This window comes from Corvus cornix, chromosome 2 (genome assembly GCF_000738735.6).
Source record: "Corvus cornix cornix isolate S_Up_H32 chromosome 2, ASM73873v5, whole genome shotgun sequence".
NCBI lineage: Eukaryota > Metazoa > Chordata > Aves > Passeriformes > Corvidae > Corvus > Corvus cornix.
Window position 1 is genome coordinate 15,940,801 of NC_046333.1, and position 21,517 is coordinate 15,962,317.

General features: G+C 35.7%; 1 protein-coding gene across 3 annotated transcripts in view; it reads left to right on the top strand.

Moving 5' to 3' along the window:
• ODAD2 (outer dynein arm docking complex subunit 2) overlaps nt 1-21,517 on the top strand; it is a 74,999-nt gene that overhangs the window by 35,508 nt on the left and 17,974 nt on the right. For 2 of the 3 annotated variants that reach the window (XM_039549936.1, XM_039549938.1), the window contains exons 17-19: nt 2,735-2,849; nt 14,236-14,424; nt 15,012-15,233. In XM_039549936.1, the coding sequence (XP_039405870.1) occupies nt 2,735-2,849; nt 14,236-14,424; nt 15,012-15,233 (526 nt within the window). The remainder of the gene's footprint in view (nt 1-2,734; nt 2,850-14,235; nt 14,425-15,011; nt 15,234-21,517) is intronic. The other variant, XM_039549937.1, reaches the window with a different exon arrangement.

The following is a 21,517-nucleotide window of genomic DNA, read 5'->3' on the forward strand; positions in this document are numbered from 1 at the left end:
TAATTTAACTGCCTGAAACCACAGAGTGAATAATGTGCTAACTATGAATGAATACAGAATTGAATGCCAACCAAAGTAAATTTTATATTTGTTTGTATTTATTGTGGTAAGAAGCTTTATTACCGCATCCTGCTAATAATATTATAATACATTTTGAGAAGAAAATTGGATACAAAAACTATATACAAAAGCAAATCATAATATTGTTTAGCATATGTCATCAAAGCTACAATTTTCAAGATTACAGGACTATTTTCCTCTCTTTGTTTATTTGTAAAGAAAACTGAATGTGTATTTTTGTCTGCTTTAAAAAGGAATTTTTACATAGGAAGGACTTTAATGTCTAAGCCCTTTTATAGAGGAAACATTGTTCAGGACCATTTATTTTAGTGTTCCCTTTGCTGTTAAGGCAAATACACTCATTCAGCACCCATTTTCTTCATCTGCTGGATTGTGCAGTGAAACCATAGGGAGATTAAAAAATTGAACTCTTTAGCAGTGCTTTCTAGATTGGCAAATGTATATTCTCAGCAAGATGAAAATAGCAAGATTTGTGCTTGCATGATGATTACACAATAATAATTCTTCCAGAATGAGAATTTAAGAGCATCATTCCTGTATGTGGAGTGTTTTTTATTTTTGTTAATCTGGTGTAACTGCAAGTAATCAGAGATGAGCAATGTAATTTGGAGATTTTATTATTTTGTCTCTACTGTTTCCTAGTTTAAAATTATGCATGTTGAATGGTCACAGAACTATACTTCCAGGTATTCTGAGCTGGGTTCTGTTGATCTAAGACAACTGGTCTTTCTGGTCCTTAAGGGAAAGGCAAAACACTTCAGAAAATTAACGATAGAGTGAGTCTATTTTACCTTGAAACACTGAAGAGAAGACAAGAAAACTGAAAAGAAAATGAAAGTAAACCTTCAATTGAAAATGAGCTTTAAAAAAAATAGAAAGGAAAGATAAATCAGCCTAGAGGTTGTTTTTTTAAGTGTGGTGGAAAAATCTGAGCTCAGTATTTGGCTTCTATCTCTTGATTTTTATATACTTGTTGGAGCTGGGTCATTTATATTTAGTCCCTCTTGGGAGGAAGTACCTCATGTTGGTAAATGATCAGTAGTCTGCTTGACTAGAGGAAAGATTCATGAGTTCTTTTTTAATTAATTCCAATATAGGAAAAAATTCCTTGTACTTTCTGAAATGACAGGAGAATAATGTTAAAATTGCTTAAAAGTGTTTGGGGTTCAGAGGGACTTAAAAGTTCATTTTGAAGCTTTTACTTAAGTCATCCTTACTATGTGAACGTATATGTGTAATTGTGTAGTTTGTGCTCATGTTGTTGTATTTTGTTGTGTTAAGACTTCTGAATTTGTCCTTTGAATGACGATTTTCTGGCAGTTGATTTGGAGCTGAGCGTGTAAAATAAGCTATACTGAAACTGGCAGATCTTAAAAAACTTAGGGTTTTTTAGCTTAACCAAAGTTTTGTTGAAAAAGTATTATTTCGAAAATCATAGTTGTTTAACCAGTTTGCATAAAAATGTTGTGAATAAAGTCCTTGCTTATTTTAGACAGGCTTCATGTCCTTATTTATTTTTTCTGCTTCAAATGATGATAGAATTACATACAAAGTTCATTTTATAGTTAGTTTGAAAATTTCCTGGCAAAGCATAAATAGTGAACACAAATGAAATGCTTTATCTGCTGTTTTTAAGCTCTCTTAAAAATGTGTTTTGAATTCTCTTGCATTTACAGTTAAAGATACAAACATGTTGTATGCAACTGAATTTTTTACTTTTGAGGTTAGACAATTAAGGTGTGCTTGCTTTTCTTCAGCTCATCTGCTTTGAGTTTAACACAGTTTTTTGAAAAAAGGCATGTTAATAAAGGCTATTAAGTTTTGTTTGACCTTCCTTTCCATTTAGGGTATTCACTGGAACCTAATGTGAAATTATGATCCCCAAGCCTGATCAATATGTAAACATAACACAGATGGTGTAGAGATGATTCTGATGATAATTCATTTCTCAGCTAGTCATGAAGATACTTTGATTACAGTATGTTTAAGTAGTTATAACATAGTGCTCAGTGTTGGTCTTGTTAGTAAGGAACATATGGGAAACAAGTTGCACGTTATTCGTGCCCAACAAAGGATGCTCTGTGGTGTGACCATTTTAATTTCTAATGCTTGATTAGAAACATAGTATTTTAAAATATGTCATAGAGCAAGGTAAATACATTAAGCATAGACTGAATAAAAAGTTAAGTACATAGTTTTGGGCATAAATATTTGTTTTGGAGAGTATTTGTTACTATATGAAAGAAGCCAGTATACTCAAATTCAGATTTCACTTTGCATGCAGATCGTTAAAAAGTCACATGCTTGTTTTCACATTTATGAGTTCTGGTTATAATGTAGTTTACTTTATCTTCTATAAGAGCTCTGAATGACAGCGTTGGAAAAAAATAAACAACATTAATGAGATTTAGTTAGAAAACATTCTGTCTTTACATCATTTGTTCACACCCATCCGTTGTAGTGGGCACTGTTTACTGAGCATGTTGATGGTGATTAGCTGACAATAAAACACAAGCACTTGCGTAAAGCAAAACTGTGTCAAAATCATGCCAGTGTTTCTTAGAGCAGTGTTCCAAACAAACTGATATAATTTGAGATTCAGCATTGTATACTCCATAATTAATTTTCCCTTTTTGGTCTGTTTCTGCAATAGGATAATTGACAGTCTAGATGGAGTTCGCCTACTCTGGTCATTGTTGAAAAATCCTGACCCAGATGTTCAAGCAAGTGCAGCTTGGGCTCTTTGTCCTTGCATTGAAAATGCTAAGGTAAGAAAGTATTTGAAGTAGCAGTTTTGTTATATATATACTCATGTATAATTTTTATATTTGGATAATTTCCAGTAATACTTTGCTGTTTGCTACTTACACTCTTTTAATTCTGTTAGCTGCCTAAAAAACATATTTACTTTTCAAAAGTGAATAGTCCTCCATCTAGCACCCATTATATAATCTGTTTTGCCTTTACAGTGTTTTCTGGATTGGCAAATATATTTTAATAATTTACCAGGACCTAACCTTACTGTTGCCAAATAAAGCATGATGAAAATCTGAGAATGCTGAAAACAGAAAGCTTCTACTCACAGGCTATGAATAGCATGGGTAGTTCTAGTTGTTCTCCACTGTGAGGAACTTCAGCTGTGTTCTCAAGAGACCATCATTTGGTTTCAGAGTGTATTTTAGACTCGGTGCCAATGTAATCTTCAGGTTTTCTGCTCAGACTGCCAACAAAAAGTGCCAGTTGTGAATAGTGGTAGTTGTGCAGGTCATTTGTGCACAGAAGACTGAGCTATTCATTTATTTCATGTCAGTTTCCAAATAGAGATAAAATAGTGAGGATAATCTGCATGTCATCTTCTATGTATTCTTAGCACTGACATGTGGTAAAATAAATGGGCAAGTTTTTGTTTCCCATTAGAGGTTTCCTAGAGTACTAACTTTATTCCTTAATCCTTGTACAGTACTAGATTCCACTTCTGATTTACCTCTGTATTTAATGCAACATTTGCATCTTTTCTCTACTATACTAAAATATATATATCCTTCCACACAAAATTGGAGATCCTGACTATGTAAAGAATAGTAATTCCTTCAGAGTGCTAGATATCCATAGCATCCTTCGCAGGCAGTTTCCTGTTCGGAATTGAGCACTGCTCAGTTGGCTGCTATTAATTTATGTAGATGATTTGGTGTAGTTAGAGATATATGGATATAGAGATATATGGATATATTGTGAGAATATTTGGTCTTGATTTTTATAACTTAAGCATTTTATATTTCTTCACAATGATTTCTAAAATGGCAGCTTGCTTGTCATTTTTTGCACATGCTAGTTATTCTGAATTATCTTTTCATGCTTTTATCTAAATGTACACTCTAGTGCAGTAAAGTTTTTTGGTACCTAATGGTACAGTCTAAACATGTCTCCTCTGTCAAGATACGAATATACCTGCCTCTCTCTTGAACAATATTGCTATAACTGAATGTTAAAATACTACTTGATCTCAGTACTGAGGTGATACTTCCTGTAGGTAAGACTCTGTGACTTGAAGGGCCAGAGTAGAACTGCACATTGCTAGAACTTCCACTAAAAGCACTTTTTAGAAACTAAGGGAATAGAGTACAACTACTGAAATAATGCATTACATGGATTTTTTTCTTCATTTTTTTCCCTGGGGCGTTTGATGAGTGCAAGCTATGTACACCCTTAGTGTAGCTACCCTCCTTTCATCTCTCTTGGCTGCCTGCCCTAATGCTAATCTGTGATCCCACAAAGAGTTCTTTGTGTGCCACTGAGACCAAGTGTCTCACTGAAACAAACCTACCAATAATACCCTTTCCGCTGACACTGAATAGAAAGAAATATGTATAAAGCAGCAACTACACCCACACTGACAAAGTGCAGCAACTATTTCTATCTAAAGAGAATTTGGGGTTTTTTTGGTCAAAGTTAATATTATTCAACAAATTACATGATCTTCCACAAAGAAGTTTGGTTTATGCAGTGCTTGATTCAAAAGTGGTAATAAGGACATGACTTTAAAGGGTTATGTGTGTTCTGGCCTTTCTAAGCCTGTACTTGGGACTGCAAACTGTGTTTCCAATAGCTGTGAGAATGGAGTCTGTTTTCTTTTTGTGTTCTTTTGTGGAAGCTGTAGTGGTTCTCTTCTGTGTTGTGGAGGTTCACAGATGAAATTGAACTTGTTAGTAGTATCATAAACAAATTTTTATAACAACGTAATGCAGCATCCATTTTTCTGCACAGACATTTTCATTTTACAACCAAGTTAAAGGTTATTTTCTGTGTTTATAAAATCTTAGAAGCTAATCAATCATTCTGATAGGATGGTTATTGTCATAGTATGTGATTACATGTTTCTCTTTCATGCTTACTCTCACCATAATCTGTTTAAGAGTACTTCCCACAGAATGGAATTTTATCAGTGTGATGTAGCTAAGTGATATTGTTTATTACAGAAATATGATAAAGGTCAGTGATATTTGGTCCATGACAGATCTACGACTTTTTAAATAGAGGATATAAATTGTACACTCTGGTACATAGACTGTTAGAGCTCTGACAACCACAATATTGGTTTCATGTCAATCATCACCTCATATGCCAGCATTAGTTCTAAATATTTTTAGCTTGATGAATTTCTTGTAGAGTGAAGATCTTGCTGTCAGTGGTATAATTTGTGTAATAAAACTCTCCTGAGAAAATTTGCACAGTACCTGAAAGTGCTGCTTAGGAGTTTTAGACAACTATCTCATGATTTTGGATAAATTAGTTCATACCTTTCTTTAAAATACAAGACATAAAGAGTCACAAATGTCATTTATTCAAAGGAATTATCTTAATAGTAGCAGATTCTTATTAATTAGTTCCTTACTTCCAAAAGGAAAAGTTGCTACTGCAGGCACATTGCTAGTGGCAAAGTGTAAGTGCACTGTCCAAGAAACACAAATGATTATGAAAAATGAATAAGAGATGTCTATTCAACCCTGTTGATGTTGGAACAGCAATATTTGGTTATGATGCTCCTTTGAAAAACAGTATTTGTAATGTTCTCCCAACATACATCAGCTCAAACATAAACATTTGGAGAAATTCTGCAAAGATATAATTTGGGCTATTATAAAAATCACCCAAATGTATTGTGCCAATAAGAGGAACACTGCCAGCTTGAGTCTGTATGAAAATTCCTGTTTCCTCACAGAGGAACTTTCTACTAGAATCTTTAAATAAATTAAAAGAAAAAAGAGAAAAGGGAAAAAAATTCTAGGGGTTATTTTCTGTCCTCATATTTAGTAGAGTTTTGGGTGCAAACATTAGAACATGAATGGTAATGTCAGGCATCGTGGTTTTCTGTCCCATGTGCCTGCGTATCAGCTTTCAACTTTCAGTTTTAGCCTTTTTGTAGCTACAACTGAGACGCTTTCTTAAAGAACTTCATTAAGCCACCTATGTATATAGTTGTCCTGGTTTCAGCTAGGGTAGAGTTAATCATTTTTCAGTAGCTGTCACAGTGCTGTGTTTTGTCTGTCAAAATAATTCAAGTAAAGAGTCAGAAACCAGGCATTTGAAAAACAAGAGTGAGAAAGTTATTCTGTTTTCTTAAAATATTGTAGAATGACATCTCACCCTTTCTGATAAATTGTGATTTCAGTTCTACAGGGGAGTATCATGGGTGTGATGAAAGATCATGAGACATCTGAAGCTGTCTGTGTATTTCTTTCATAAGGGGATAGAGAATGCCCATGCTGACACAAAAAGACCCCAAACCAAATCAAAACTAAACCAGGTTTAAGAGGGAAGGGTCACAAAATGGGTTCACGTGAAGGTCAATTAGTCTTCAGTCTTGCAACAGTATTATGTAATGAGGAAGTGAGTTTTGTAGTCATCAGCCTGGAGTTAACCTATGGGTAGAAAATATGCTGCTGATGGCCTATTCTTACATGGATTTTGCTTGTTATGGAAAGTTTAACATAACCATATGTGTAAAACCACAGAGAGCATTTCTTTTCTAAGAATAACAAAGAAATGTAGTTGAAGTTGGAAATTCTTACAATATTTAAAAAATAGTAAAACTATTTGCTGTTTTAAATACATTAAAATGCTTTGATTACACATTTTACTAATTTAAAACTATAGTGTATAATCATGCTCCATACTGCACACTGTTGTTCCTTTGTTTTACATTTAAATATTTTAGTTAACTACTACCAATGCATTTTTGTTTATGTACCATTCTTGGGTTAAGCCTAAAATGTCAAAATTACCTTATTGCACATGTACAGTATTTTCCAGTTTCTTTGTTTGCCTTGCTGTGCTTTTTGCAATTTTCCACAGAAACCTTCGTGGTTCAAACTTAGTGCTCTTACTGCTCTCCTTCCATTTTTCTATTTGTTTTCTCTAGACATTCAGATTTTTTACATCTGTCATACCTACTTCTCTATATTTGCTCTCATTTTATGCAGTTTTTAATCCCTGATATCTGGATTTAGATCTTCCAAATTTTTAAGCATTTTTTATTAACTAAGCATTACAAGCGTACCATAAGAGAGACAAAAAGGAAATTTTGGCTTGCACCTGAAGCCTTCCAGAGAACCAGGATCCTCAGAGATTTAGGAAGCCCAGGAATCCAGACCTGGCTTGGTGAATCCATGAGTGACTGCAGTGCTTACAGGGTACATACAGAACCAGCTCATCCAATGACTCTTGACACAGGCTGCCTAGTTTAGTGAACCAACTCTCAGGAATTATTTGAGCCTCCTGCAGACATACTTGAGATCTTGAATGGACTGACATAAATTACCCTGAGGTCTTTAATGTCTACAAATATAGGAGTCCAGTCTCTGTAAAACACATAACGTGGAAGCCGGGAAGCAAAGGGTGTAGCCTGTATCTCCCTCACACAGGAGCCTTGGGCCCTAAGTTCCATGCAAAGCAGCTGCCTGAGAGCTTGGAGACCACGAGATGTCAGAAAGCTTAGGAGCTCCTGGAGACCTGGATTTCCAGCTGTTTGGCAGCCCATCAGGCAAGAAGTCAGGGATTCTATGAAAACTAGAAGCCAAGCAGCCTGGCAGGCTACTCACCAGCCATCTGGCTGACAAGAGAAAAGATGAAGAGACACATTGGTTATTTAGCCTGCCTTTCTGCCTGGTTTCTGTCAAAACTTTTCAAGAAGTCGTTGTGTTCTTATGGAAGGTTTTGGTTCCATTCCATTAGCATTTTCTGATGGAATACTGTTCCACTGGAAAATATTTGACCAGCTTTTCTTGTAGCTTGGTTTATTAACAGCTACACATGCTAGTCAACAGCATATTGTGTAGTTTCTTTACTTTTAAGTCTGACTCACTAATTCAATTTTTAAAATCTAGAAGAGGATTAAACCCCATCTTCTCTAATTTTTTCCTCCCTTCTTTGCTTTTCCTTTTTGTCCATGTCACTCTTTTCCTGTCTTTACCCTCTCACTTGCCACGTGGGACTTCCATTGGTCTTAAAGCAAGAAAAGAGCATGGAGATCATTGTGTTTCATTTGCTACATAATACAAACCAGAAGATTTCAAGCAATCATTTTATCTAGTGATGAAACTTTTAATTGAACTAAAACATATTTTATGCTGCTTGTTCAGATTCTCAGTGGTCTGTAATGGTGAGTGGTACAATATGATATGATTGCCTTCTTATATCCCACTCTGTTTCTGGAACCATGCCAGACATGCAAAGACAAACATTAACTATTTTAACAACTTCTCAGTTTGTGTTGTCACTGCACTGATTGTTTAGTTAGACTGTCCTCAGAACATCCTAATATTGCTGTCTTGCATCTCTACAATATTAAATTATATATTAGTGATGACTATCTCATAAATGTATTAATGATTATAAGAAGTTTGCTTAGATGTGTTTGAATTCAATTCAACACAAAAGCAATAGAAATGATGTTTTCCCGGTTTTTCCAGTTATTCAATGTTACCTGTTTCTCCTACTTCCATTACTTAAATGCTCCTCAAAATAATCTAAAATAATTGAGACAACTGTAGCCTCAAAGGACTTTGCTATTCATTGTTTCACTGCTTCTGTGAAGAAAAAAAAAAAAAAAAAAAAAAAGGGTTTTGGCAATTACCCAGGACTGAACTTCAGGTATAGTCTGCCAGACTGAAAAGTAAGGAAAACAACAGACAGAAGGACTACTAAAAGTTGCATTAGTCACTAGGTACTGTTTTACCCCTGCCATTTTTTAGAGAACATGCATTGCATGCCTTCTTGGGCTGTATGCTTGGATAATTGACTTTGCTTTGGCTTCCTGAAACTGTCGATAGCAATACAGTTGCCAATGATCAAATCCCTGAAGAGAGAGAGGAAATTCTGAAGAGGAATCCTGCTCTTATAGGCTATAGAGTAGCATTGGAACCATATTAAAGCAACTCTGCTGTGTTGCTTTGTCTTTAGTTGGTTCTGTGAAGTAAAGAGGAGAGGAAAATCCATGTTCATTGTCTGCTCTTCTTCTCCCAACACATTGCATTTTCCAATACATTGCATTTTCACACAGAAGAAAAGTTGTGAGATGTTGGGAAGTAGTTTCGTCTTACAGTTTCTTCATCTGTTCTGCTACAGTGGAAGCCTCCAAGTTTGTATAGGTGGGAATAAGATTAGCCTTAAAATATAAAGTAATTTGATCAATATTACCACTGAGTTATTTAATAAGAACAATGAATAGAAACTACCATGTATAAATTGCATTTCCCATTTTCACTAAGCAGCTATGATATAGACACTTTTTTGCATTTCTTTATTTTGAACTTTAAATTGCCTTGTGCACTAGAATGAGAAGTTATTCAGTTAGAAATAGAAAATGGAAAGGAAAAGCTTCCTTCATTAAAGAAAAGGTAGTTTAAAGATGACTCTTGATAACTAAAGTTTGTTTGCATAGCCACACCATCACTTTTTTGGCCAAAAGTAATTCAATCTGACAAATTAGCTTTGACACCTTAAGCTTTTTAAGATGTCCTAAGAGTGATATATTACTTCTCTTTAGTGGAGAAACTTTTATCTTTCAAGTGGAGTATATTTTAAAGATAAACACAATGTGTTTTTGTAATAAGGTGTTTAGCTTTAAATCTTTCAAATAAAGAAAACACTTTTTGCTTTGGAAGAAATAAGAAAGGAATTATGTTACAAAAGAATCCTGTAGTTCCTCTATGAGACCTTTATGTCTCAACTTAAGACTGATGAACTTTATTTACTTAATGAAAATAAACACAAAAAACACAGAATATGACGATGAGAAAACTCAAAAATTGCAAATGTTCTCCTTGTATAAATACCACAAAGATCAAGTCCTGCAAATACCATAACAGTTTCTGCTCTTATTTTAAAAAAATATGCAAAGCTGGTCTGTCTCACAGTATTTTTTTTCTTGGCTGAAGCTAATACAGAAATAAGTGAAAAGGCAAAGTTAACTGGATCTTGTTAATAGTCATGCAGGCCAGCAAGATGCAAGTATGTAGTAAGAGTAGTGGGATGAGGCTTTTATTAACACAGCAGGTAACTTTCTGGCCTCAGCATCTATGCCAGATAAGTGGTTTTTTACTGCTTGAGATTGCAAACTCCTCCTCTTAAATCCAATTTTAAAATAGTATTTTTCATACTTTCTGAGGACAAAACCTTTGCTCTCCAATACTTAGAAGATGAGGTGACATGAAGTCATGAAAGATTCTGTTATCTCTTTTTTTAGCCACTTAAAACGTAATTTAACAATCCATGTTTTTTCATATGTCACCTCAGGTTAAGTGTTGCATTAAAAACTATAATAAGGATGAAGATACAAAATGAAGTTTCCTCCTGTTAATACAATAAAGCTCTCTTCCCCCTTTCAGTTTTTTTTTTACATTTTTATTACTTCTTAGCTATCTTTGAATTTGGCCTCTTACTTTGTTCAGCTCAGGAAATATTATTGTTAAAACAGATGCATTCTGCCTATTGTTAACACATGCACTCAGATATACAATGAAATTATCTATTTCATTGCTTTTCAGTGATTTTATCCATGTTTTTCTCTTTAATGACAGTTTCTTAAGCTTTATTCTAGAATTTTTTTCCTGCCTAATTCTACCTGAATAACCTTATTAGGACGACCAAGAAATAAGATTTTGTCACAAGAGGTAAGGGAGTGGACATGGATAAAATATAGTACAGATAAATATGAAAGCTTAACACACACCAATAGCTGGAAATTACAAACCCTTTAGGTTGTCGGACAAAGTAAGTTGTTTGTCAGTTAATTCAGAAGGTGGAATTTAAGGATAGCATTTTTTTCTAATTGAAACAAAAAGTAAAGGAGTATTTCCAAAGACATGCTATATATTCTTTTTTTCTTTTATTTTAATAAAAAAATTATAAATGAAAATGCCTGAGAGTATTTGAAAACTGAAGTCACAGAAGTTACTTTAGGCTTTACACTATGAGCAGTATCTGATCATTAATACAAGTATACTCAAAGAACTTAGATTAAAAAGAATTAAGTCTAGGCCTCTGCAATCACAGGCACAACTTCATATAAATTCTTTTTTAAATATTGAGATATAGCAATTAAATATAATACATACAAATACTTCAGTTTAAAAAAAGAAATCTAGAAATCTATCATACAAAGGAAGTGTGTGGTTTTGCTTAAATGATACAAAAAAGATCATGTTTGTTGTTTGAATTTCTCTGAAAAAAAGAAATCTTGTACATAACATCATGGGTTTTAAAGCTCTCATTTTGGTCTTTCTTTCCACTCATTGTTCTTCAAATTTCTTGCTGTTTTGCTTTTCTCTTTGTCTTGCACAGACCACCAGACTACACCCACAATCACATTTGGGAAACTTCCCTGACATGTGGTTTTTGCAGTTTCCCTCTGCTTTTCATCATTGGTAGAAAGTTCAATCCTCGTGTTTAGTTGGTTTCACAGATGATTATTGAAACTCTTTCCTTTTTCTTACTGCTGGATTGTTTATATGTTATTCCATGACTTTAGTTGGATGTACTCCATTACAAAATGTGGAAAGTATAAGCTTGTCAGAAGAGAAATTAAACAAATAGGGTTATAATCACCTGGAAAGAAAATATGTACAGGTAGAAAAATAAAAAAGGTTGGTATTGGTTCATTAAGATGAGATAAAGGCTTCATGGAACATCTTTCAAAAGCAGGAATAATAATACATAGATATCGGAACAATGCAGAAACACAGAATCATGTTCAGGGTCCCGTTCAAATCTTAGGCCTTGTACTGTAGCATTTACCTGTTGAACAGAAGCCTTTCTCATCTGTTGAGCCAATATTTATACCCAAGATAATGCTGTAGTGACTTTCAAAGAATGAAAGTAAATGTAAAATATCTCATCTTCTTTCCTCCTCCCATGTCTTGTCATTTAGCTTCTACATGAATATATGTAGGTAAGAAATTTTTGTGTAGAAAGCTTTCTCAGTAACCCATTATATATTGCCTTGGGTCAAATTTTAAAATTTCACGACAAACATGAAAACTGATGTGGAGAAGCAGTGTTTTAATTCAGGTGGTTGTCTGTAGATGCATTATATTGTGGTATGCATCCACTAGCAATGATAGAGGAACATTTATGCTGGTGTATCCATGGGAAACCCTCTGTTAAGCCCACCTGCCTCTACATGCAGCTCACATGGTGATAGAAGTGGCAGAGCATTGCCTTTCCTTCTCTTTCTCAACTGCTTTTCTGAACCACAAACCTTTATTGTTGTTCTTCTGCATTTAGATTCTATTTTAATTTCTATAAGGACCTCTTGTTTGTTCATTTTGGGGGTTTTAGGACTTCTGCATGAAGTTTGCTCTTGGATGCTGCCCTTTTCCCACATGCTGTGGCTTCTGTTTTTCGCCATTACACAGTTTGGCTTTAACCTCTCCCTTCCAGTCTCAAGATTTGTTCTGCCTGTGGCAAAAAGTGTTTCATTCCCAATGGGCCTACCCACTGCTTTTGCTTTCTGTGAGAAGGAAACATCACAGCTAAGAGTTCTGTTTGACATTTAGACCCCGAACTAAAAAAAAGATGAAACTGCAGCATCTTAAGAAATCTTCATTTACCAAGTCCATGCGTGATTTGATGGATTTGCTCAGCAAAGCTAACACAATACAGTTGGACCCTACTCTGTCCATAAATCAGCTCCCAAAAAGAAATAAATATAATCAAAACCATGCTTGGTCTTCAGGGTCACTCCCTAGCCCTAGGAAAGTTCATACAATCCATGTTTGCACTTACATGAAGTCCAAAGGGTTTCAGGAGTGTCTGTTAATTTTTATTCAAAATACTCCTATTGACCTATTGAAAGAAACAAAGTAATTCCACTTGCAGACCTTTCTTTCCATTGCTTCACATTTATCACCACTGAGAAGCACAGGCTGGAATTTATCCTACGAAGTTACAACCAACTTGACTCTCGTTCCAGTGTAGTAACAGTTTGACACTAGACCGTCCAATGCCACCCTCAGATGTGCCACCATAACATCACTTCAGGACTTCTGTGCTCAGGAAATTTCTAAATCAGAGTGAATACTTTCATATTGAATAACCCTTAGGGGATTTTCTTTTTTTCTTTGAATTTGTCTAACATGTAAATTTTTTGAGAGCCACTGCAATCCTGCTCCAAGGACTTCCAACTTCTCAACTGCACATTGTTTAAAAACAACTTTGATTTTGAGCAAAAATGCCACCTACTAATTTCTTCTGATGATCCCAGATCTTCTCCTAGAGGAGAAATCCTGGTGTGCTCTTCCTACTCTACTCAAGGTTCTGTACATCTATATCACACTGTTCCTTCTTTTTCTTTTATCACCTTGAGTGTCCTAATTGGTTAGTCATTCCTTCTACAGAGCAGTTACCTATCGCTGATTATTCTTGTTGTCTTTCTAAACCATTTTTAATTTTATGGTAACTTTTTGAAGATGGTAAAAATAGACCAGGTCTGCCCACTGTATTCAAGATCAAGGCACGCTGTTTCCTATTTCATTTTTATGGGCAAACTTAGACATTTTTCCAGGGTAATTTTCATGTCCTTTAGTGACATTTTACATTGATTTTTCATACTCTGAGGTGCACCATGGTTCTCCCACTGTTGCAGTCATGACTGGTGTAATACCCCCTCTTAAATATTCCTGAATACTCATTTGCATTGATACAAGAAAATGGTATTGTTGCTCCTTTGTCTTAGATGTCAGACTGAGTGTAGGAAACAGGAGACACTTTGAGAGCCTAAACAGGAGTGTGTGTTGGTGCGTTAGATGTCCTAAGGTGTGCAAGGCACCCATCTGGCCACTTTGATACTACTGATAAGAGGGACTTGCACCCTTCTAAAGTGACAGCTTGAGACTTTTATATCCCAGGGTATGAAAAATGATAGATAGCTTTATTGAGGCATTGAATTTCTGCCTGGATGGTGGTATGCAAAACAGTCTAACTCTCATGTCAATCAAAAGAGCTCCAAGTTCCAAATTAGCCAGATTTCTTGGTGAAGGCAACACAGCAATAGCTGAAGTTTTGAATAAATATGTCATGCCAATCTCTTTTTTAAACATTTGCATATAAATACTGATTGAATATTTTAAAACTACGTTTCTTTTGATTCTCATTTAGAATTCTGGGGAAATGGTTCGATCATTTGTTGGTGGCTTGGAACTGATAGTCAATTTGCTAAAATCAAAGGATAAGGAAGTTTTAACAAGTGTATGTGCAGCCATTGCAAATATAGCTAAAGATGAAGAAAACTTAGCTGTTATGACAGATCATGGAGTCGTCCCTCTGTTGTCCAAGCTAGCAAACACAGTAAGTAACATTTAAACATATCATACAGAGCATTGGAATTTCTTACATCAGACTGCATTATGCCCAACTAAAAGGTTATCACAAGAGCAGTGGATTTTGCAGCAGCTACAAGGAAGAGCTGTATAATCATTCCTCTATGGGACATATATTGGACATCAAAACAGTCTGTGTCTGCTACTAAAATAGTTTTGGAAGATGAGCTTCATTTTAATAGTTACTGTTGCAGAATATTGCTTTTGAGAGGTACAGCTGCCATATGAAAAAAGCACAAAGGGTTGAGAAAACAGTAAATCCGAACATACAGAAAATCTCAATGATGGGGCTATATTTTACATTTTAATGCTGTCTTATCTAATTTACAGTCAGTCTAAAAGTACCTTTGAAATAACATAAAAATTCACAGCACTTGCTATAAAAAGAATATTAAGGGACTTTAATAGCTGTATCCCTTACAGCTCTCTCCAGTTTTAATTGTACTGCAGTTAAATTGGGATGCCTTAAAGATGTGTGAGAATACAATTCTGCTTTCCAATGACTTTTTTGTTGTGTGTGTTGACTTAAATTTATTATGTTTTTACCTTCTTCAGAACAGTAACAAATTAAGACGTCACTTAGCAGAGGCCATTGCCCACTGTTGCATGTGGAGCAGCAATAGAGTTGCCTTTGGAGAGACCAAGGCTGTGGCTCCTTTAGTACGTTACTTGAAAGCAAAGGATCCATTAGTTCATAGAGCTACAGCTCAGGCTTTGTATCAACTTTCAGAGGATCCCAACAACTGTATCACCATGAATGAAAATGGAGTGGTGAAGGTGAGGTGGAAGATTTGTCTTATTTGGGGGTCAAACTATTGAAGGGGTGTGGCATGGTCAAAAAAAAAAAAAAGATCTTTAATTTGAAATAGTTCTTTAATACTGCTGTGTACCTCAGATTTTCTAAACTTTATCCTAAAAATGTTCAGCTAATTAGTGAATTAGGAAACAGGATTTTGGTGCTAAAAATATTACCGCTAGGTGGGTTTTGGGAATAGAAGTATGATGTGGACATTCACGTTTACTTGTCTCTGACCTAGGCTGGTAGTGACATGGCATCAGACTTTGACATTCTCGAGTGACATTTGCTAAAGAAGTTGGGTTATCTTAATGGATGGTTGCCTAATATTGCAGAAAGTCACCTAGGAACTGAGTGTAACTGGATTTGGTTACAAATTAAAATAGAATAATACGAAGGCTTACCTGGAGCTGTTTCGGTGAATTCTGCATTTACTTATAAAAATTTTTATGTTAGGAGTTAAGCACAAGCACATTCTGCAAAGACCTTATCCTAGAACAAAATTTTCTCTCATAAAGATTTTTCTAGCAAAGTTTTGTCTCACTAGTTGAAGGCAGAAGAGTTATTCCTTTGGCACAGGAGAGGTGAGCATTATGGCTTTAGAGATTGAGGTAGTAGGAGTTCTCAATTCTCATAAATTCCCTGAAAGATTCACTATATGCAGACTTTTCATTTTACTTGATGTTCAGGTAAATGTATTCTCAGTAAGAGTTGACTTACAATGTAGTATTTTTATTAATGTTGAGTTTATGCCTGCATTTATGATAGTGTAGTGTATTGTGAGCAGTTTCAATTCTAGCACAGTTAATGGTCCTGAATTGTCATGCTTTTATCTGTAGTTGGCTTTAAACTACAGGATTGACTGGTCAAAAATACTTAAATATTCAGTTTTTGAACTTACTCAAATCTAAGCTACCCTTTCAGCACTGGAGAGTAACACCTTCCTATCACAGTTGCATTATATTGGCAACATATATGCAGCACAGAGGAATGAATATATGCTGTACTACACCACCAGCATTTGTTGACTTTTTGATCTTGCTTCTCTCTCCATTCAGCTGGCACAACCCATTTTCTGATCTTCTTTCATTTTATTACGCAGATTTCAGGTTTCATAAGTCGTAGCACACTGGACATTAGGCAGATTCTGTTGATCACTTTTAGAATAATTCCATCTCACTCTAGAGTCACCTTCACTTTTCCGTCCTAGTTAAAGCATTTAGACTAATAAAAAACATTAATTTGTACTTCCAGATAAATAGGGATGTACAGAAAAGTATAACAAGTGTTTAATGTTTTTGATTATTCACAATATTCTGGATTGCCTATAATATGATATGGAAGAGAAAACAGAACTGAAAACAGAACTGAAAACAGAAAAAAGAAAGACAAAAGCTGCAAAATAAAGAAACCTGGATCATGTTTGTTACATCTAAACTTTTTATCCAGGGTGCACTTCTCATGTACAAGAAACTTGTGTTTTTGTACTTGGGTGGACAAGTGTTTGAATGTGGTTCATTACAAAACCAAAGTGGAAGTGCCTCTCATAACTGATGGATGGCCTGAACACGAGAGAATATATGGCTGAATCTCATGTTTGCCAGTACACACATGTATTTGTGTCATACAAGCAGATGTGCATTAGTAGTGTGACAGGAAGCAGCTGCATGTTGAGACTCTCAGCCAGGGTAGCAGTTCTTCGGAAAAAGACCTGGAGTGGAGGTTAAGCAAGTTGAACATGAGCCTGGTGCCCTGGGAGAGGTGAAGGCTAACAGGATCTTGGGCCATGGTAGAGTGAACATAGCCAGTAGGTCAGGAGTTCAAAGATTCAGGTTAATAGTCTGTGAAAAACCTATACCTCAGCCTCTTCTCCCTAGATCATAAAGTGACAGAAGTGCAGTGAGAGTCATCGAGCTAGGTCTCTTGAGCTGTCTTGAGCTTTCTTACCTGTCTAGCTTTGATAGCATGGAGATCAGTGTCAGATGATTTGCTTTCTAGTACTACAACTGCAGCATAGGCATATCCATTTTACAAAAAGTATTTCGTTCGGTTTGTCTTTGGTTTTCAGGGTATGGAATTCTCCTACCCACAAGAGGACAACACCTATGGTCATTTAGAGTTTCTAACTCTAAATAAAGTCTGATTTAATTTGCAATTATCCTGCTGTGATGTTTCCAAGCACTTCCTAATGTTTATGTGTTGTGTTATACGTAAAACGGCAAGGCAAAGTGAAGAAACAAATAGGCCTTTTTGAAAGATACACCAGACCAGTGAGACATAGTGTTTCCTGTCCAGTGAGGACAAGTAAATGAAATGTGGTGGGCAGTCTGAGACACTATGTTCTGTTGGACCTATGATCGTTTTTCTAGATGTGCTAGTCCAAGTGCTTTTGTTCTGTGTTGCCAGAGCTGAGCAGATCGTGAAGCAAATCAGCACATGCACCATGACAGCTCAGGGCACAGATGACCAATCCAACACTTACAAGCTTGACTCCCTTGCTGGCACTGTTGGAACTGCCATCACGAATCAATAACTGGAGTTTCAGAAAGGCTAGAGAGGCTTTCCCAGATGGCAAGGAGAGTGGGTGGAGGAGATTTAGTTGCTCAAATGCAAGAGTTAGTACAGTGCTGAGTCTTGCCTGGCCTATGCAGTTGGTCTGTCCAGCACGGGGGAGACAGTAGTTGCAGCACTGTGTCTGCACCGTTGGATGTCTTTACTCAGTGCTTTGCAGTGATGACAGAATGTCTGGGTGTTTTCATTCTTCTAGTCTCTCCAGTGAGTAGTTGACTGAAAGCATACTTTGTATTTGTATAGAAGTTGTTATGTACAGGTTATTCCAGGACCAATCATATTTTTTCTAGGAAACTTGTTTGGATTTGCTTGATATTTTTTCATCTTTTACCAGTTATCTGGTGTTTCAGTGATCATGCCCAGTTGGATTATTGTCACAGCCTCTGTAGTTCTGACTAGGTTGCAATACATGCCTATTCCCAGGTGTTCTTCAGCACATGTTCATGTGCTGTGTTCACATACAAAGAATGTGTGATGCTTCAGGGAAACATTTAGCCTGTGTGAATGACACAGTTGCTGAGTGCTTGAACAGTTGGCCAGAGACTTTCTCAAAGCGTTAGACTTTCTGACCATTCCCTACTCAATGTGTATATACATGCTTTTGTCCAGGAAACCAGTAATAAAATTATAAACAGAAAGTAATTTCAATCAGATTCTTGTATTTCACATTTTGCCACTGCTTCAAACAGTATTTGCTAATTGCAAAACAACAGTTGTGAGAGAACCAGTGTTGTAAGTTTTCACCTATTTGTAACTGCACCCAAAATACATTCAGTTTTCTCAAGTGAGTCTATATAAAAAGCTTGGGATCACTGGTGTATGTCAGCTACCATGTGAAATTCTGAGGAGACAAACAGGGGGATTTTTGAGAATGTTTAGAAAGGCGGTTTATGAAATTTTTCTTTTATGTTCAATTCCACGATCAATGTTCTTATGACTGAGAATGGAACAATGGTTATGACCTGTGACAGATGAATCAATGCTTTCTTTCTGCCAAACACCAGAACATATTTCCTCTTTCTGAAGTAAAAATTCATGGCTGTGCTGGAAAATAGATTTGCATTTTCAAAGATCCAGTAATGACATGTGAGACAGTAGACAGCAGGAGAAATTGATAGACATCAAACTAAGGAACAAGTATGAATTTGAATTCAAAACTGGGAGATAGCCATTCACAAACCAAGGGAGAAGAGAAATCCAGTGAGGATTTGGCAGTTTACAGCTGAGATAAGCAGGAATATCAGGCAACATTCTTTACCCTTGGAGTCCGTCACTGTTACAGACATGAGAAATAGGAAAATTCACAGGCAACTGGAAGTATCACCAAGCCATCACCACAGTCTTCAGGAAAACAGCAGAACATTACCCTTAAGGCTATTGCAGGGGAACAAATATGTCCACCTGTATTTGCCTGCTGCTGAATCTTAGAACAATCAAGCTCGTTCATGAACATGTCTAACTGTGAGCTAAAGAGTACAGGTTTGTTATAGGGATGCCCTTGTAAGATGAATTGTAAAAAGACTGGGGAAGAAATGGGAGACTGAGGAAGTGCAGATAATTGAGTAGTGAAAAGATGAGTGTAAACATGTTTTAAAGGAAGAATTAAAGTCATCAGAAGATGCTAAAAAAATATTTAAATCTGTATCCTACAGACCATGTCAAGCTAATACAATGCTACTCTGTGCTAGAGTCACTCTTTTTCTTGGTTATGTTGGCAAGATGTAGACTTGGATTGTTTCGGAAGTGAGCAAGTGAGGATGGTGGTGTGGTCGGATGGGCACTCATGCAACTGTTCATCACATACCTTCTAAAAGGCTTCAGAGATTAAAAAAGATGCAAAGTATATACAGTTGAAAAATATGTAGCTGATTATTCCTGGTCATTCTTCCTTTGCAAATGAAGAAAGATGAAAGATAATCTGTTATGGAAGTTAATTTCTGCTATTGCAGAAGTTAATTTCTCACTTTTTAAGTGATATAAAGGATTTGTTTTTGTGAATGATGATGATGATCACGATCATGATGATTATTATTTCTTTGTAGAGAAGGCCTAGGATGTTTGAATGGCCTCATCACCTACAGAGTTGAGGCAAGTCTTTTATTAGGAGGCTAATGAGACTCTGAGGAGTCTCTGAGGAGATTATTAAAGTAATGAAAAAAGTAAGAACAAGAGAAAATAAGCAGCCAAAGTCAGGCTGTGGAAAAACAAAATTTATCAAATTAGTAATTCATCTTAACTTTAAATGTTTACACTGTGCACACGCCAAAGTGCAATAGTCATCCCAATTCTTAAAATAGTCAAGGAAGACGAATAGGTTTTTACTGTTTCATCTCTCTTAATTTGGACATTTATGCAAAGATAAGGCACCTTGGTTTCTACTGGCAATATTTTGTGGTCTCCTTCAGCTGTAGTTGCAGTGCAGGTTCAAAGGTCAGATCTGCACATCTGTGCTGTAGGTATCTATGTTTAATGGGGTGAATCCCATCCAAGGCAGTGGAGAACTTAAAAATGAGCTTACAGTCCATTTCATTATTAGATAGGAATGAAAGAATTCTGACTAATAGTGCAATAAGAAAGAGCTATTAAAAATATTAATTTTTCTTCTCCTAGAAGAATACAGATGAGTTGAATTTATATTGCTATGGTGGTGATGAAACTCAATCCCAGCTGTAACTGAAGCACACTTTGAGTATGATCTAATATTGCCAGATGTTTTAAATTAGTGGATCTAACTAACTTGAATCCAAGGATTTTGAAAGAGATCTTTGGAGTATTAAGGATGGATTCCTTTCATCTAACTTTGGCCACTTTTAGGTATGGAGTTTAAGTAGTCTAAACTAAGACACCTTCTGTAGTCAATGGAAAGAGAGAGACACCTGCAGACTTATCCTAGCTGAAAATAGATGCCCAAGATATCTGCAAGGAATAGACTCATGAAAGTGCCTAATTTTCTCCACTGAATATAGAAAGGACTTAGGTGACGAGCTCAGACTAAACAGCCAGCTTTCAGACAGCTGAATTTAAATTAATATCCTCCTGGATGTTGATTTTTGACAAGCTGGTGGTACAGGGGAAGTTGCAGTGCTGGTAATGTGCCAATATTTAAAATATTTATTATAGTCTGGTAAACTGGACACTGTTCTCACGTTACATAGTTGTAGGTCCATACATTATAATACTGGAAGGATCATTTTAATGACCCAGTCTGACTAGCCTTGCTCATGCAAACCAGAGACATTGCTTCATTTTTTTCTGTTTGGAATAGAGTATATCTTTTAGAAAAACACTGACTCTTTACTTAAAAAATTCCAGCGATGGAAAATCCACCAGAGACATCATAACTTGTTCCAGTAGTTAAATACCTTCCCCATAAAAACATTTGCACCTTGTTTGTAGGCTAAGGTTTGTCTAGCTTTATCTTATACAGTTACATGTATGACACATTTTCTTGGTAAACGGACAAGCCCTATATAACTTCTGTTCTCATATACATTCTTATTGAAAAAAATTAAATTGCTTATCTCAGTGTCATATTTTTAATTAGCTAAGCAAGTGTAATCACTGATGGAATTTCTATCTTTTTAATTCTTTAATTATATTTGTATGTCAGTTCTGAATTTTTTATTTTTGAACTCCCTTTTTGGACTGAATTGCAACATACTTAGAAAAAAATTCAGTATTCCAGTAATACCTG